At 49.4% G+C, this 17,571-nt stretch overlaps 1 protein-coding gene across 1 annotated transcript in view; it reads left to right on the forward strand.

Moving 5' to 3' along the window:
* Positions 1 to 17,571, forward strand: part of LOC123245588 (septin-2) — a 123,314-nt gene that overhangs the window by 30,412 nt on the left and 75,331 nt on the right. Inside the window, exons 6-8 of the mRNA XM_044674538.1 lie at positions 6,786 to 6,920; positions 7,369 to 7,486; positions 15,033 to 15,134. Of these exons, the coding sequence (XP_044530473.1) occupies positions 6,786 to 6,920; positions 7,369 to 7,486; positions 15,033 to 15,134 (355 nt within the window). The remainder of the gene's footprint in view (positions 1 to 6,785; positions 6,921 to 7,368; positions 7,487 to 15,032; positions 15,135 to 17,571) is intronic.

A 17,571-nucleotide genomic window follows, 5' to 3' on the forward strand; every position in this document is an offset into this window, starting at 1 on the left:
AGCAAGCTTCCGAGAAAGGCAGGGAAGGCATTATTATTGGGCTCGTTTTACAGAGAAGACGCAGAAGTCCACAGGAGTCAAGCCACCTGCTTCAGGCCCCACAGCTAGGAAGGATCGGAAGCAGCTCTTGGTGGACTCTCTGGAGACCCTCTACACACCCCCATCATTGGTGCTGTTTAGATAAAAGGGGGCGAGACGAGTACAAGGAAGAAGGGCTTTGGAAGCAGGGCTCCCTCCTGCCCCCTCGGGGAGTGACTGAGAGCCCCGAGTTTGAGGATATCCTGACTGCCTCCGCCACTGCCCCTGAGGGCCGGGGGCAGGATGGGCCCCGCTGGCTGGGAGTCTCTTCCTGAGTCCGCTGCCCACTGGGAGGCCACCAGCCCTGCTCCATTGATTGATGAGCTTGAGCTATGGAGGTGTTTGTTGGTTGGCTGGGAATCTTGGGACCCACAAACGCCCCACGTCCTGGGCCGTCACCAAAGTGGCAGGGATTGAGCTGAGCGGCCAAACCTCAGGAGGGCCGGCAGCCGGGCCTAGCGCTGCAGCGTCAGCATCAGGAGTGTGTCCAAGGGCTGGGTGGGCCTTGAACCCGACCTCTCTCCAGCTCTGTTTATCTCTGCCGCTTCCTCCGCAGCAGATGTCTCTGCTGCTGGGAGATGGGGCTTCAGGGGAGTGGGCTGGACAGGAAAATGTATGGAAGGGCAAGGGGAAGGACAGCCTGTGAACCAGCCCTCTGGCTTTGGAGCGTCCCTCAGAGCGTGCTTGCCCTTCCTGCGAGGCATGCTAAGGAAGGGGCTGAAAATGCAGAATCAGAGCAAGTCACAATGTGTGCAGACCCGTCCCTTAACCTGTTAAATGCCCTCCTTGTTCTACACTGGCTTTTCGAAAGGCAGCATGGGAGCGTAGAACTGGTTCTGGACTTACAAGACCACTTGACCTGGCTTCAGATCTTGGCACTGATGTTTTGTGTCCCTGGTTTCCACATCTGTAAAATGGGTGAATAGCCATTGTATTGCTTGCTTTACAGGGAGCTGTGAGAGAAGGTTGTGCTTCAGAAGCCTCCAAGCCCCAGATAAATGGGAGAGGGGACCCCTATGGGGAATAGGGTATCTCCCATGTTTCACGTGGATCCACAGTGTCTGATGCAGAACCTTCTGCTCAGTCCTTTTCAGGTGTTTCTTGAAAGGAAATAAGTGGCCATGATCCATAGGGGTCTCATTGGACTTATTTTTTATTTAACCTGCCTCTCTGCCATTGAATTCTGTCTCCTTTCCCAGGTGCCTGGCCAGTGGCCCTGTGTGTCTGGTTCTCTTAGCTCCTGGTACAGATTCAGACAAAGTCCCCCTCATTTCCCTGTCTCTCTAAGGGGGCAATGAGGGCTCCCAGCTCTCCTCTGGCCAGCCTTCTTCTCAGCATGTCTGTCTGTGGTTGTCCTTTCATCCCTTCACCAGCACTAGTGGCAGCCCTCCTTGGTATGAGGAGGTGGCATTCAGGAGTGTCTGTGACCAAAAAGAGGCTGACCTTTTGGGAAGGCACTTCCCAGCCATAAGTACACCATGTGGGGGCCCAGAGCTAAGTAAGAGGAATGCAAATACAGGCCACAAGAAAGACAATCCCTGCCCTCAAGGAGCTTCCATTCTAATGAGGAGACTGGCCATAAAAGGGGTGAAACAAGGGTGATGGAAGAGTCTGGGTTTCTGCCTGGTGAGAGCTGGCTGGCCTGGGTGCCCCCTTCAGAGGAGCTTCTGAGAGGAGCCCTCTAGTGGGGGAGAGGGTTTCCAGGGGCTCCCAGATTTCCATGGAGGAGTGGTAGAGAATAAGGTTTGTTTGGGCCCTTCGGTCACCTTTCATGTAGTGAACCTTGAGGCAGCCCCCAGGCATCATTCAGCCCCCCACAAGTGTTTGTTCAGCCCTAGGAGTGTTGGGCCCCAAGTCAGACCTTGAGGAGAGGCGACCAAGACAAATGCTGCCATGTTGGAGGACATCTGGGTGTTCTCAGTGAACTGAGGCTGAATCCTCCACTCTGTGTGTGGCCTCTGGGATCGAGGACCTTGGTGGGATTCAGGCCCCTTTGTGTTGGTAGAACATGATACATTTTATTTTGTTGTTATTATTTTTTAATCCTCAACTTCCACCTTAGAATCAATGCTGCATTGGTTCCAAGGCAGAAGAGCAGAACGGGCCAGGCATTGGGGGTTCAGGGCCTTGCCTAGGGTCACCCAGCTGGGACGTGGCTGAGACCTCCTGTGTCTAAGCCTGGCTCTCACTCTCCAGAGCCTCCAGAACACGATATTTTTTTCTTTTGTCATCACTTTTGTCATCACGATCTTACTGGACCTTCCAAGCTGCCTGGGAGGTGGCCAGCCAGACGTTCTCCCCATTTTACAGAAGAGGGAGCCAAGGCTAAAAGCTAGATAATGGCTTAAAACTAACCCTGCAGGGGCTCAGCTAGCGATGGTGAAGGACCCCAGCCAGCAGGGACACCTCCATGCACCATGCATGAAGACCCAAATTCAAATCCAGCCTCAGACACTAGAGCTGTAAATGGGGGGTGATAATAACCACTCCCTGCCAGGGTTGTGGGGAGTACGTGTTGGCATTTGTAAAGCGCCCTCGAAGCACTTCCTCCTGTGATTGCTCTGTCTTGGCCCTTGGCTGTCCCTTCTGTTCTGTGGATTAGCCAAGGGGCCTCTGGAGCAAATCGTGCTCTTTCCTGTCTCTGGGGGGGACAGAGCCAAGGTGATGGGGTCAGGGGTTGGCCTGGTGGATGGACAGGCGAGTGCTGGGCTCAGGGTTTCTGGGAATTTTCATTTTAGAAGCAACAGTACAGAAGAGCTGGCTTTCTTTTTTTGGTCAGTCAGCAAGCACTGATGAAGCACCTGCTGTGTGCTGGGTGTCATACCACCTGTTGGGGATCCCAGCCCTCCCTTGGTTCACATTCCAAGGGGAGAGGCGGCACGTGGACAGCCGTGTCCGTACAAGGTAGTGCAGCGTGCCTGGGCAGTGATCCTGGGAGGATGTCCGGAAAGGAAGGCGAGGCCTGAGCCGAGTCTCCCAGGAAGCAGAAAGCGTTGCAGAAGGGAAGCCAGGGTCGCTGGGCTATGGAGTTCTGTGAGCAGGGTGGCTGGGCAGCTATTGGCCTCCCCTCCATGGAGCTCTCTGCCCCTCACTGAGGAAACGTGTGTGTGAGAACCACCTGGGATGGAATGGGCCGCCTCCTCTGGGTGACTGGCTCTTCCTCGCTGGAAGTCTTCAGGCAAAGGACAGCCCCCTTGGGGTCACTGTGGCTGAGGAGGTGGCCTGAGGCCAGAGGTGCAGGACGTGCTTGGGCTGAAGACCTGGGGAGGGGGAGCAGGGGCCAGACGGGGTGGCCTCAGCCGTCCCTCAGCCCCTTTCTGGGCTCTCACTGGGCGTCAGCCTGAGAAGGTTTTCCTGGCCTCAGCTCTCGCCCGGAGCATTTTTCTGGCATTGGGAGTCGTTTTCATCTCTGCCTTGGCATATGTCCCCTCCGTCCTGCCGGGGAACATCTGCCGGGCCTGTTTGGGGAATACAAGGCTGGTGTACGCTCCACTCCGGGCGAGGAGAGAGCAGTGATGTCAGGGCAGGTGTTTCCTGGAAGTCAGGAGGCACCGTGCATGGCGGGCCAGACCAGGAGGGGATTTACAGCCAGGAACGCTCACCCCATTGTTTGGGCTTCCCCTCCTGCCTGAGCCTCGGGGGCCTCCAAGCTGGATGGACTTTTTTTAAACCTTTCCCTTCAATCTAGAATCAATTCTGAATATTGATTTCAGGGCGGTAAGGGCTGGGCACATAGGATTAAGTGACTTGCCCAGGGTCACACAGCTAGGAAGTGTCTGAGGCCACATTTGAATACAGGACCTTCTGTCTCTATGCCTGGCTCTCTATCCACTTAGCCACCTGACCGCCCCCATGAGGGATGAACATTTTGATGCTTCCAGGAGCTGAGATTTCTGGTAGTGTGGGCATGGCCTCCTTGGTGACCGAGGGCTTGGGAGCTATTGTGGACACCAGAGTCATGGCTCTGTGGTCATCCTGGCATTGACCCTCTCGTCTAGCACAAGAAGCCTTCCCACTCGGGTAGGACTTGTTGGAGCTTTGCCCTCCTGGCAGTGTGATTGGGTGCCAAGGGGCAGCCCAGCTGGCCGTGGTGAGGCCCCCAGGGAGGTGAGCACATGGATAACCAAAGGATTCACGTCTGCTTTTAACCTGCCCCCAACTACTTGGAAGTGTTCAGAATGGCACAGTCGAGGCTCCCTGGCAGGGCTTGGGAGAGGGATCATAACCGAGACATCTCATAGGACACTGGAGTTGGGAAGGTCCTATACACGCAGAATTTCAGCACTGGACAAGGCCTTAGAACCCAAACTGACAGCCTGTCACTGACTGCCCTCTGAAGTAGGTGCTACCATGGGCTCTATTTTACTGGTGAGGAAACTGAGGCTGGGGTGTGTTTTGACCTGACTAGGGTCACACAGCTAGAATGTCAGAGCTAGAAAGAGTCTTGGGAACCATCTAGTTTAAGCCCCACATTTTATATGTTCTTTTAAATTTAATTGAAATTTAAAATTTTTACATTTTAATTTTGTCCTTTTTTATGATGAACATAACAAACAGTTGGGCCCCCAGGTCTGCTCACTGACATCACTCTGTGGTGGTCCATCTTATTTCTGATCGGGCCAGCCTCTGAGGCCCATGGCCAGGGAGTGGCAGAGCCGAAGCTTGAGTCATGTTTGGGGCCCTGGGATTGAGTATTTCTGGCTTTTCCTCTCCAGCCCCTTTGGGGACTCTAGAGAGGAGGAGGTGGAAGAGGGCCTTGCCATGGACTTACGGGGTTCTTTCTGACACTGTGGGAAGAGAGCTGTGTACACAGAATGTGTTAGACCCAACCTCTGGCCCCTGCGTGGCAGGGTGGGGAAGATGGTGAGCCTGGAGGCAGGAAATCCGTGGGTGACTCTTGGCTCCAGGACACACGTGCTGGGTAAAGGGTTTTTGACAAGTTCTCGCTTCTTGGAGCCTCGGTCTCCTCCTGCCGAAGCAATGTTTGATCCATGCCTTTGTGCAATTGTGTGCCATGCGATGGAACTGGGCTCAGGTTGGTCTGCCTTGGTCCTCAGCCAGTGGATGTGAGGGCAAGAAGGATGGGGAGGTCCTTAAGGACCTTATGGCCCCCTTCCTTACCTCAGCTCCTCTCTGTTCCTCTGGCCCCCAGCAGGCACAGAGCCCTGCCAGCCTGGGAGGGCAAGAAGCTCCTCTCCAGATACTTCACATTCTGAGCACTCCCCTAACATCTCATGGATAAAAACACTAGCTTTAATTTTTAAAATTTGGAATGAGAAAGGGACCTTGGTGATCGTCTCCAACCTTGTCATTTTTAATAGATGAGGAAACTGAGGCCCAGACTTGTAGAATAACTTGCCCAGGATCACTCAGGGCATATATAGCAGGGGCAAGGTTCAAACCCGGGACTTCTGGGCCTTAAGTCTCTGATTTATTTGGTTTCTTGGGCACCTTTTCTCTGAATTCAGAGGGAATCTAGAGCCTTTAAGGCAGGACTTTTGCCTAGGGGACCTGAAGCCAAGCTCTGAGCATTTACTGGTGGGATCCCTTCATAGGGGGACCTCACGCTCTGGTGGAGGCCCAGAACTTTTGAGCATTTCTTTGCTGTAGGATTCAGTAGTCTTTCTCTTTGAACTGTGGCCTTCAGCCATCTGCATGGGCTTAGGGGCTGCTCCCTCGCCTACATACAGCCTTCTTCTTCCTTTCCATCCCCCATCTTGCTCTCTGGTTGTGAATCAAATGCTTTGTGGCCCGTGACTGTCACCATTTACAAAGTCCTGCTTCTCTGGATGTTGGAATCTGTTCATGTGGAGCCTGGGAAATGGGGCTGTGAGAAAGCACTGGATTGTTCTGAGCTCCCCTTCTCTTCAGTGGCACAGTCCTGCACTTCTCTGGAGGTCCTCGATGGGTCTCACTCACCACACCCCTCTCCACTGCCAGCTGGGTGATGCTTGTCTTTAGTTCTCTATAGGTTGAGGCAGTTCAGCCCTGTTGCTGTAGAGCAACCCTGGTAGAATGTCTGGACTGGTAGGTTGGGCCTTTGCTGTCACGGGGCCCTCGGGGACCAGTAGAGGTGCCTTCCAGTGCCCAGAAGCAGCTAGCCTGAGGCCCTCCTCTTCCTCAGCTGGGGACCCAGCTCCAGTGTCCATCTATGCTGCCTTGTCCCAGACATACTTACTGCTGGTCAAGTTGATATCATCTCCATCAGAGACATGTTGCAGCATGAGCAACGGAGATGATTCCCACCTTCCCATCTCTTTATCACTTTTGCCAATGGAAAAACAAACTCCAGCCCCTGAATCCCCTGCTATACCCGAGAGACTTGGAGAGATGCCAGGAACCCCAGGAGGTTTCCAAGCTCTCTCCCCACGTCCGATGGCCGGGAGATATCTGTCAGATGCAGGACTTGACATCAGGTCTTTCTGCTTGCCTCCTGGGCAGGCCACCTTGTTATCCATGATGCTATGCTGTCTCTCATGCAGAATCAGCAAATGTAATTTAATTGGGGGTTGGTATTTTTGAGTTTTCCTCTTTTCTTCCAACATTTGGTTCCTTTTCTCTCTAGTACTGGTGCCCCATTTTACAGAAACGATGAGCCGGAGAATTAGAATTAGGTGGGGGGCTGGCCCAGAGTCGCCCCCGAGTATTGCTTTCTGTGCTGCTCTTCAGGCAGATCCTGAAAGGCCCTTTCTCCTCTCACACCACAGCTTCAAAACCATCATCTACTACATCGATAATCAGTTCGAACGGTACCTTCATGATGAGAGTGGATTGAATAGGCGCCATATTGTGGACAACCGGGTCCACTGTTGCTTCTATTTCATCTCCCCGTTTGGTCATGGGTAAGTAAGGCCAGCAGAGACTCTGATCTGCGGCACTTCCTGGATTTAGGTTACCAGCTGCCCCCAAATCGATCAGAAACTAGGGGACGGGGTCATTTCTATGCGGTCAGTGGGCCAACTCAATTAAAAGAGTCTTTGGGATCAATGCAGCCTTCTGTTTGGTCTGCATTTTTGTAGGAATCTAATTTCACTGTGGAATTGGCATGGACTCATTGCTAAAAGATCCCTCAGCTGATGGGAATGCGTTGTTGGAGTTCCTTCGGTCATGATTTAAACGTGTGAATGAGTGGTTCTCGACCACCATGTTCATTTTGATCCTTCATGGAGACCTAAAAAAGGGCCCTCTCTCGTTCTGACTGTCTTAGACCTCGCCAAGAATCGGATGAGTGTCACTCACTGGCCAAGTTGTTGACATCAGTTCTGTTCTCTTTCCTTGGTTTCCTTCCAGCTTGAAGCCCTTGGACGTGGAGTTCATGAGGGCGCTTCACAGCAAGGTGAACATCGTGCCTGTGATTGCCAAGGCGGACACCCTGACACTGAAGGAACGAGAGAGGCTGAAGCTTAGGGTAGGTGCTGGGGGGCCATCATTAGTGGCCATGGGGCAGTCGGTCTGTCTGTATAAAAGAAGATCCCGAGAACCCGATGCAGCACCCCTCATGGGGAGTGTCTGGTGAGGAAGCCAGGTGGGAGAGTGAGCCAGCTCATTTTCAGACCCAGCCACGTTGGAGGAATTTAATGTTCCTTTTAAGGAATTGCCAGGAGGTTGACATTTAGTTTGCCGTGAGGAGGTAGAAGTGGGTGCTGTGATGGAAAGCCTTCGAATTTGGATCGATTCTTCTCCATCCACGGAGGGCAAGCTCACACCCATTTCTAGAAGCCTCATTTCCACGTTGTGTAGGTGGTGCTGGGGTTGGGTTTTAGAGCGAGGGCGGCGATCCAGCTGGCAGAGATGGCAGAGCGTCCAGCTAGCAGTCGGAGATACAGGGCAGGCTAAACCGGAGAGAGCGCTCGGGGAGTGGGGAAGGGGGCCTTCTTACGAGCATCGCTAGGTCGGGCATATTCCCATAGGTGAATTGTACCCAAGAAGGGGAATGGGGAACCGAGGGCGTGGGTGACTAGGAAAGGAAGAGGGTCCAGCGCATTTCCTGTTCATGAAACATTAATTGATACGGAGGAAAGTTGCAGTGAGCTTGCCCTGGCTGACAAGACCTGGAGGGGGGGTGCCCGCTGTACTAGTGGAGGAAATGACTCTTAAAAGGACCTTTATTGACCATTTCAGTCAGGTTTTCGAACCCTCACAACCCTGAAGGTTGCCTCATTTTAAAGCAGTGAAATGGGGCATTTTTTCTCAATCAGAATAAAAAGGCAAAGTTAGCTTTTCTTTTTCCCCTGTCTATATGCTATTCTTTTTCCAAAGTAAGTTGTTTTTAATACCTTTTGTTTTTCTATCATCTATATTTCCCGCTGTGTCCTGGCTCTCATCCTTCTCCCAAAGAACCATCTCTTATCATAAAAAATATTAAAATGAAGGGGGGAAAGAGGAGCAAAGCTAAGCCATCTATTGAACAAATCTGGTGATCAATTCTGTCCAATCATTGTGGTTTCCCCCCTGCAGAGACACTGGGGAGGTGCCTTCTTAAAAAAGCCTTTCCTTTGGCCTTTGTAGCTTCGAGTTTCAGCTCTTATTTGTTTTTCCCATTCCTGTGGGAAGTTGTCGTTGTTGTGTCTGTGGTTTTCCTGGCTTGGCTAACTTAACTTTGCATCAGTTCCTAGTAGGCTTTTCCATCCTTCTCCACGTCCATCACGCTCAGGGTTTCTTACAGCCCATTGGTTTTCCATTACATTCACGGACCACAAGTTATTCCCCAGTCGGTGGGCCTCTGCTTTGTCTCCATGTCTCTGCTGCCACAAAAGGCTGCTATAAACATTTTGGAGCATATGAGACTTTTTTTGTTCTTGTTCTCTTTGGGGTACATGTCTGGCATCCACATCTTAACTTTTATCGTTGCACTTTGACAGCATGCAGACATTAGCAGCAGGACACAGATTTTTCTGTCTTAATGTGGAATTCTCTCCCCACAGATTAGTCCTTCAGTATTGGCAAAGGGTCCTAGGCTCCTGTCCTGAATGGGTGCATTTCTTAGTGAAATGCCACTTCATCCTGCCCCTTTGATGCCTCGTGCCCTGGGCACCAGCCCAACTTTCAGTTCCAAATGAAAAGGAAAGATTGATTTAATTTAAGGGATCAGACCCACCGCCACGTTCTCTGCACATATCAGGGTGCAGGGAGCAGACCTGCCGATGAAGCCACAGTTTCTGAAGGATCTGAGAAGTCCTTGGGCAGCAGCCCAGGACTCTGAGCTGATTGATTTGCTCTGAGGCTGAAAGTGTAGCCGTGTGCCATTGAGCCCCTTCCCGTCTGGCCAGAAGAATGAGGAGTCATCTCTGTTCCTTGGGGTGCGATGACACATTTGTACGCGCAGGTTTTCTGAGGAAAGACGTGTGTTATGTCGTTCCAAGTAGATGTTGCTTCGTGGAGGACCGTGTCAAGTCATTCCAAGAAAGTCGTGGGTGTGTTTTCTCTGGGGAAATGACTGTATATTGTTTTAGCTCCCAACGTCTTGATGAGAAGATGACTGATCAGTAGCAAGAGTCAGGGTCTTTGCCGCCGTGATCACAAGAGCTGAGAGGTTTCAGAAGTTGCTGCCATTTGGCGGCCAATCTGAGGTCTGGGACTTTTTGTTTTGATTTTTCGAACCAGGCCTAAAGAGTTCTCGAGAAGGAAACTCAGCTGAGAGTCATTCCTGTTTGGTCTTGCTGGAATTCAAAGACCTTTTCCCCCAGCGCTTCCCCCCCACTTGAATGGGAAGCTCTGGAGGAAGCCAGCCTGCAGGCATGACTTCATGAGAGGGGAACGGGCACTTGGGTGTTGGCGTTCTTCTTTTCTTTTTGACATTTCCCAGGGGAAGCTAATCTTCAGAAACACAGAACCTCTGGAGACCAATAAAATGGAGGCTAGAAGGAGCCAAATGGTCTCATTGTTGAAACCATGAAATAGAGTTTGTTTTTATTGCCTTTCCTTTATCCTTCAGGAAGGCCCTGGGTTTAACAGCTGGGATGTGTTATTCTTGCACCCCTGGTTTTGGCTTTCCCTCTATTGTTTCTGCTGCCTTTTTATCCCTACCATCGCTGACAAGTTCAGTGGGGTTCGTGTTTCATGTGCTAGCCTCCTGTTCCCTCAGACAGCAGCCCTGCCGAGGTGTTCCAGAAGCACGGGCACGGCCCAACAGGAGGTTGGGCCTAGTTTGTATCTGAGCTGGGATCGTGCCCTGCTTGAAAAACCGACTGGCTCCCACTTGTCCTTGGCTGGGCATGGAAGTCCTTTTGGCACGTTGACCCCGTCTCCATATACAACCTTGTTTTTCATCGTTTCTGTTCCTGGAACCGAGATCCAGCCTTTTCCCTTCTGAAGGCCTCTGCAGCAGTCCAAGCCCAGGCTAGAAGGCTCCCCATCCCTCCCCCAACCCCACCGTCCTCCTTGCTCCTGTGGTTAGGGTCACCTCTTACATTCCCCTTCTCTTCTTACTTGTCTGCGTGCCATCGTCCCCAGAAGAGGAGAAGCGTCTTGGGAGCAGACACTGCTTTGTGTGCATCTCCAGCACCTTCCAGAGGGTCCCAAATGGGAGAGAGCCACAAGGACCTCCTGTCGCAGGCTCCAGCAGTACAGACCCAAACTTGAGACATCCGTGCCTACTCTCTGGGACTTAATATGTCAGAGTTTATTTTTTCCTGGAGAAGATACATAGAATTATACTGAAAAGGCATCCCTCTTGGACATCTCCCCACTGGAGTTCATCCAGCCGCCTCCATTGGAAGGAAGCTTCCTCTCTACTGAGGCAATTCATCCCCTACTTCACCAATAGGAAGTCTTTCCTTTTGTCCAGACAAATTTTCCTTCTCAGTAACTTCCACCGTGGCTCCTAGTTCTGGTCTTTGGAACAAAACAGAACACGATTTCCCAAGACACCCTTCAGTCACTTACAAAACTGGGGCCAAGTCATCCTGCCCACTTATGCCAGCCCTCCACCTCCATGCCATGTCCCCATGGACTCTTCAGCTTAAGGTCCCCCACCCGCTCGTGGGTAGAATTTGACACTTATCCCTGTTAAACTTCTTTTCGAGAGATCTAGTCCATCCTTCTAGTTAATCCGGTGGAATGTTTCCTTTAGAGGCAGCATGTGACCCAATTAAGGCCTTTTTCATTTTTCAAATGAAAATTAATCTTTCCCTGAAAGGAGAATGACTTTGCAGGGAAAGGATGGAAATCCCCTCTTGGTGTTTTCACTTACTTTCTACATGGATGGCTTGATTTCAATACTCCAGTGACCTGTTTTCATCACTGTAGACATTGCCGCTGGCGCAAGGCCACAGCCCCCCTAGACGCCCCTCCTTCCCCCGGGGACAGCTGGCCTTTGTGAATTACTTTGGCCAAAGCTCTCTGGTGACAAGCACCTCCACGCTTCATCTTGGCCCTCAGATGGCAAGCTAATGGGATTTCAGCAGCATTACGAGGGAAGAAAGGAGGTGAGAGGCCCCCCACTGTCCGTCACTGTGGTCAGATCACACATGGATTGTTGCGTTTGGTTCTGGGCACCACCATTTAAGAGGTTCATTGGGGGAAGCTAAGTGGCTCAGTGGATAGAGAGCCAGACCTGGAGACAGGAGATCTTGGGTTCAAATCCTGCCTCAGGTACTTCCTCGCTGTGTGACCTTGAGTAAGTCACTCAATCCCCATTGCCTAGGCCTTATCACTCTTCTGCCTTAGAACCAACAGAGTCTTGATTCTAAGATGAAAGGTAAGGGGTTAAAAAAAGGGATATCGATAAGCTGGAGAGCTTCCAGAGGATGGCTACCAGGATGGTGAAGGGCCTTGAGTCCCTGTCAGATCAGGGGGAAATGGGCACAAAAGCCTGAGAAGAAAAAACTCAGAGAGTAAAACAGTTGGGATCTGGGAAGGACCATCAAGTGGAGGAGTATCTGCTTCAGTTGGAAAAGGTAGAAACTAGGGGCAGTGAGGTGGATGTGACAGAGGCCAATTAGGCTGGGGGTCAGGAAAAGCCCCTTGACGGTGAGATCTGTCCCAAAGGGAAATAGGCTGCCTCAGCAAGGTGAGCTCTCCTTCCTTGAGGCCTTTGAGCAGAGGCTGGCCCACCACTTGGTGCTGGATGGACCTGATGCCTTTGAAGACCTGTCCAGCTCTGAGATTCTAGGACACTCTGACCGTCAGTGGTGAAATATGAAAGATTGAAGTTTCCCTGGCTATTTGAATTTTGTGAATTGTTGTTTTTTCCCCTAAATTTTATTTTTATTTTCAGTTCCAAATTCCAGACCCTCCCCGTGGAGAAGGCAAGAAATACGATACCCATTATACCTGTGAAATCATACAAAAACATTTCTGCCTTTGCCATGCTCTGGAAAAAAAGTATGAAAAATAAAGGGAAAAAATGGCATCGAGTTCATTAGTTCTCTGTCTAGAGCTAGAGAGCATTTTATAGCATGAGTCCTTTGGAGTCGTGGCGGATCACTGTATTGAACAGAGTAGCTACACCAGTCATGGTTGATTGTCATTGTAATATTACTGTTACTGCATACAACATTCTCCTGGTTTTGCTCCCTTCACTTCCCATCAGTTCAGATGGGTCTTTCTATGTTTTTCTGAAATCTTCCCACTTCGTATTTCTTAGAGCACACTAGAATTCCATCACGGTCATATACCACAGTTTGTTCAGCCACTCCCCAGTTGATGGACATCTCCTCGATTTCCAGTTCTTTGCCACCACACAGAGATCTGCAGTAAATATCTCTGTACAAATAAGTCCTTTTTCTTTGATCTCTTTTGGATACAGATGTAGTAATGGTATAGTTTTAGAGCCCTTTGGACACAACTGAAAAGCAACAACATTTCTAATGTAACGGGGCCTTAATAAACCATCATATATTGTTAGGCTCATGCACCCAGAACCGGAAGACAACTCAGAGTCCATCTCATCCATTATCCTCCCCTCCTTTCCCCCATTTTAAAGATGAGGAAACTGAGGTCCATTGAGACAGAAGCAATTTGCCTAAGATTCTGAAAGGAGTGATGATTAGAGGTGGAATTTAAACTCAGATCCTCAGACTTGAGAGTCAGGGCTTTTCACATTGCACTATGTTATCTGGTAGGACTTGAAGCCGGGAAGGTGAGGGTTGAAGCCCAGGAATGAACAGGGGTCGATGAGTTCCAACTGTGCCTGAAGAGCCTGGACTTTGAGTCAGAGGGTTAGGGGCTGCTGGAAACACGGAGCTGAAGCTTTTGGGAATAGACTCCACAATCCTCCTGGTAGCTATGTGCTTCTGGGAATGTTAGGGCATCTGCTCCAGCCTGGGGCTGAAATCTTTTTGGTCCGTTGTAAATTCCTGAATATCTTCTAGGGGTCTAAGCAGATCACAAATCTCTTATTCCCTATGAATCTAGTGGAGATATGAGGCTTCCAGGGAAAGAAGCAGGAGGGGAGTACAATGCTTAGAGGATGCTAAAGGTGGCAGACCTTTTCAAATGACAGGATTTTATATGATTTGAGAAAACATTCCGATATTGGGCTCTTGCCATGAGAACCCTCAAAATCACAGTATCTCCCTCCCAGTAAAGATCCATCTAAATAGTTATTATTATGGAAATGACTCCCTTGCCACCATGGAAAAGAACAACAAAGAATTCTCCTTTCTAAAGTCTTAAGAGTCTGACTTAAGCTTGTGTGGTACCCCTTCAGGAATTTCATTAGAGAAAGAATGTCCATGGGAGCATGGATTATTAGTGAATTAATCCTACCTCTTAGTATGTGACTGTCTATTCCTGTAACTGGAAAGCGTCCATTTTTCTTTTGAAAGGGAAGTAGAACTTTACATGCCAGAGAGAAGAGTGTGTATTTGGTTCTAGAGGTAATAGGGAGACATTAGAACTTCTTGAGCAGAGGAATGATATGGGTAGCCTAGTTCTTTGGGAAAACCAGTTTGGCAGCCAGATGGAAGATGGAGAGAAGGGGAGACTGCAGAAACCTCACGTAGGAGGTGATTAGGGCCAGATCTAGGGGGCTTGTGCTACGAGTGGAGAGAAGGGGGAAGATGATAGATAATATTGCAGAAGTAGAATTGTTGAGACTGATTGGACACAGGGGTGAAGGAGAGTGACAAATTGAGTTGCATGCTCAATTCAGTGATCTGCTTTTTCTCTATTTTGTTGGTATTAGCATTCAGGGATATAAATTTCCCTTTGAGTATTTGGCTCTATGAGAGTGACAAGTTGAGAGAGACCCAAGATTGGGAACCTGGGTGAATGAAAAGGTGGTGGCAGTCTTGATAGAAATAACAAACTTAGAGAGGGGGTGGTTTCGAGGGGAAGGATAATGAATCTGCTTTGGACATGTTGCGTTTGAGATGTCTCAGACGGTTAAAATATAAAAAGTTTAAAGCAAAAGGTTTGCTAATGTGGCTTAGTTCTTTTCCCTGAACATGATGGATAAGTGGGGACTAGAGTGGCCACTTCTTATGCCTCCCCATGGCAGGCCAGGCTTTCCTAGATGGGGGCTGGTGCAGCCACTTCTCACATCTCCAAGATAAGCCAGGATTTCCTAGGAAGGAGCTGGTGTAACCTGTGCTCACATCTCCCTGGTAGGCCAGAATTTCCTAGGAGGGAGCAGGCATAGCTTCCCCTCACATCTCCGTGGTAGTCCAGGCCTTCCTAGGTGGGAGCTGGCCCAGAGTCTCCTCATATATTCATGATAGGCTAATTTGTCACTGGTAGGAGCTGGGGGACACCTTCTGGGCTGCGTCTCCATTCACAGGTCTCTCTCAGATAGTCCTCTTCATCCCTACAGAATCTGCTGTGCCCAGCACTTGAGGCTCAGGGTCTTGACTCTGTAATGCAGTCCAAAGTTTTCTTGGGGGGGGGGGTCAGGGGACCTCAGTAGAAGGTCATATTTGTAGCCAGGTCTGGAGCCCCTGCTGATACTGTCTCCAAACTGGTATGTGATCATGCCATTTCTTTCTCTCTTTCTCCTTCCCTTCCCCACTCAGATCCTTGATGAAATCTCTGAACACGGCATTCGGATTTATCAGTTGCCTGATGCAGACTCTGATGAAGATGAGGAATTCAAAGAACAAACCAAGGTCCTGAAGGTGAGCTCACTTTTTGCTCATTGTTGTTTTCTCTTTCTGACTTTATTTTCCAGGTATCCTACTTGAGAAAATTGTGATAATTCAGAAAGGGCTCTTATTGTTTGAAGACCTGGGCTTTGTATGGCATGAGCCTGTGAGCTCTTTCTGCCTTGTTTCCCTCTTGAATGCCAGTCCTGGAAATGGGCAGAAGAGCCCTGATAACCATTTCTTTTTTTTGGTCTCAGATCCTGGCCTGCCATTTACTGCTCAAGTCACTTGAGCTCTGTAGGACTTGGTTTCCTCATCTGTAGAATGAAGGTTCAGTAGATGATCTTAGACCTTTCATCTATTAACACTTAAAAACTGCCCTCATTCTTCCCTCCCAACTCTGTGAGGTAGCCTAGCTCCATTATTATTCTAATCACACAGTTAAGGAAACTGAGGCTGAAAGAGGCTCATAGATCTCAAACTGGGAGGCACCATCCTCCTCTTTGATAGATAAGGACTCAGAGTTTCAGAGAAGTGAAGTGACAAATTGCCTAGTGTTCCACAGATAGAAAGGGGCCTCATGGGGATTCACACCCAGATTTTCTTTTCTTTTTTTTTAAATAGCCTCCAGATTTGCATTTATTTATTTATTTGTTTTTATTGTTTAAAAAATATTTTTCCATGTTTCCATGATTCATTTTCATTGCCTCCTCTCCTGCCTCCCCCTTCCCAGAGCTGGGTTGTACAAATGTTGTCACTTGATACCTATTTCCATATTTATTCATTTTTGCAATAGAGCAATTTTTAAAAACCAAAACCCCAAATCATGTACCCATATAAACAAGTGATAAGTCATATTTTTTTTTCTTCATTTCTGCTCCCACAGTTCTTTCTCTGGATGTGGATAGTGTTCTTCCTCATAAGTCCCTCAGATTATCCTGCATCATTGCATTGCTAATAGTAGTTAAGACCATTACATTGGATTATTCCACAATGTTTCACTCTCTTGGTTCTTCTCATTTCACTCTGCATCAATTCCTGGAGGTCTTTCCAGTTCACATGGAATTCCTCCAGTTCATCATTCCTTTGAGCACAATAGTATTCCATCACCAACAGATACCACAATTTGTTCAGCCATTCCCCAATTGAGGGACCTCATTTTCCAATTTTTTGCTACCACAGAGAGAAGATATGAATATTTTTGTACAACCCTTTTTATTTCTCTTTGGGGTACACACCTAGTAGTGGTATTGCTGGCTCAAAGGGCAGGCATTCTTTTAAAGCCCTTTGGGCATAATTCCAAATTTGTGCTCAGATTTTCAACAGTGCTAGGCTGCAGCACTTGGTCCTTAGGTTTTTGCTGTCTGTGATAGCAGTAGCAGCAGCAGGCTGACTCCCTGTCCTTTCTCTCATCCCCTGTGCTTGGTACCCTCTTTTATGAGTTAGCTCGGGCTAGATGGCCTTGAGAAGTTTTCCAAGAGCCCCTGAGGACATTCAGTAGCTGACTTTTAGGAATACACACAGGACTGAAAGGGAAGAGAAGGTGGAGAAAACCTGCCCTCTCCTGGTGTGGTTGGTCCTCCCTGCCCAGGAGTGGCGGAGAGTACTCTGGCTGGCATCGTTTCCTGCTGCAGGTCTGGCCCTCAGGGATCAAGCAGAGGCCTGAATTAGTGGGTGGGTAGGAGAAGGGAGACAAAGCCTCTTCCTCCCCCCACCTCCGCTGATGCTCCTCAGATGCTGTCCTTGTAGTGCACCTTCAGGTCTGGCAAGTCAGATCCCACAGAGCTGGGCTGCTGAGCCTCAGACCTGACTTTGGGCCCACTAGGTAGAGTCCTCTCCATGAATATGAATGCCTGTTGCTATTGTTGTACATTCTCTGTGTCCATTTGTGAATGATGACAGGTAACTTTTAAAAAAAATTAAACCCTTACCTTCCGTCTTGGAGTCAATACTGTGTATTGGTTTCAAGGCAGAAGAGTGGTAAGGGTAGGCAATGGGGGTCAAGTGACTTGCCCAGGGTCACACAGCTGGGAGGTGTCTGAGGCCAGATTGGAACCCAGGACCTCCCACCTCTAGGCCTGACTCTCAATCCACTGAGCTACCCAGCTGCCCCCCAGGTAACTTCTTTTAATCCCCACCCCCCTGCCCATTTTTAAAAAGCCTCATCCTCTATCTTAGAATCACTACTGTGTATTGGTTCCAAGGCAGAAGAGTGGTAAGGGCTAGGCCATGGGGGTGAAGTGACTTACCCAGGGTCACATAGCTAGGAAGTGTCTGAGGCCAGATTGGAACCCAGGACCTCCCATCTCCAGGCCTGTCTCTCTGTCCACTGAGCCACCCAGCTGCCTACAGTCCCTTTTTTAAAAATCCCTTTTAACTTTTCCTTAATCCAGATTTGCTGTAAAATGGGGAGGAGTAGGACCTCAGTCCTTTAATAATCCACATTCATAAGAATGTAATGATCTCAGCT

Source organism: Gracilinanus agilis, chromosome 1, assembly GCF_016433145.1.
Source record: "Gracilinanus agilis isolate LMUSP501 chromosome 1, AgileGrace, whole genome shotgun sequence".
Classification (NCBI taxonomy): Eukaryota; Metazoa; Chordata; class Mammalia; order Didelphimorphia; family Didelphidae; genus Gracilinanus; species Gracilinanus agilis.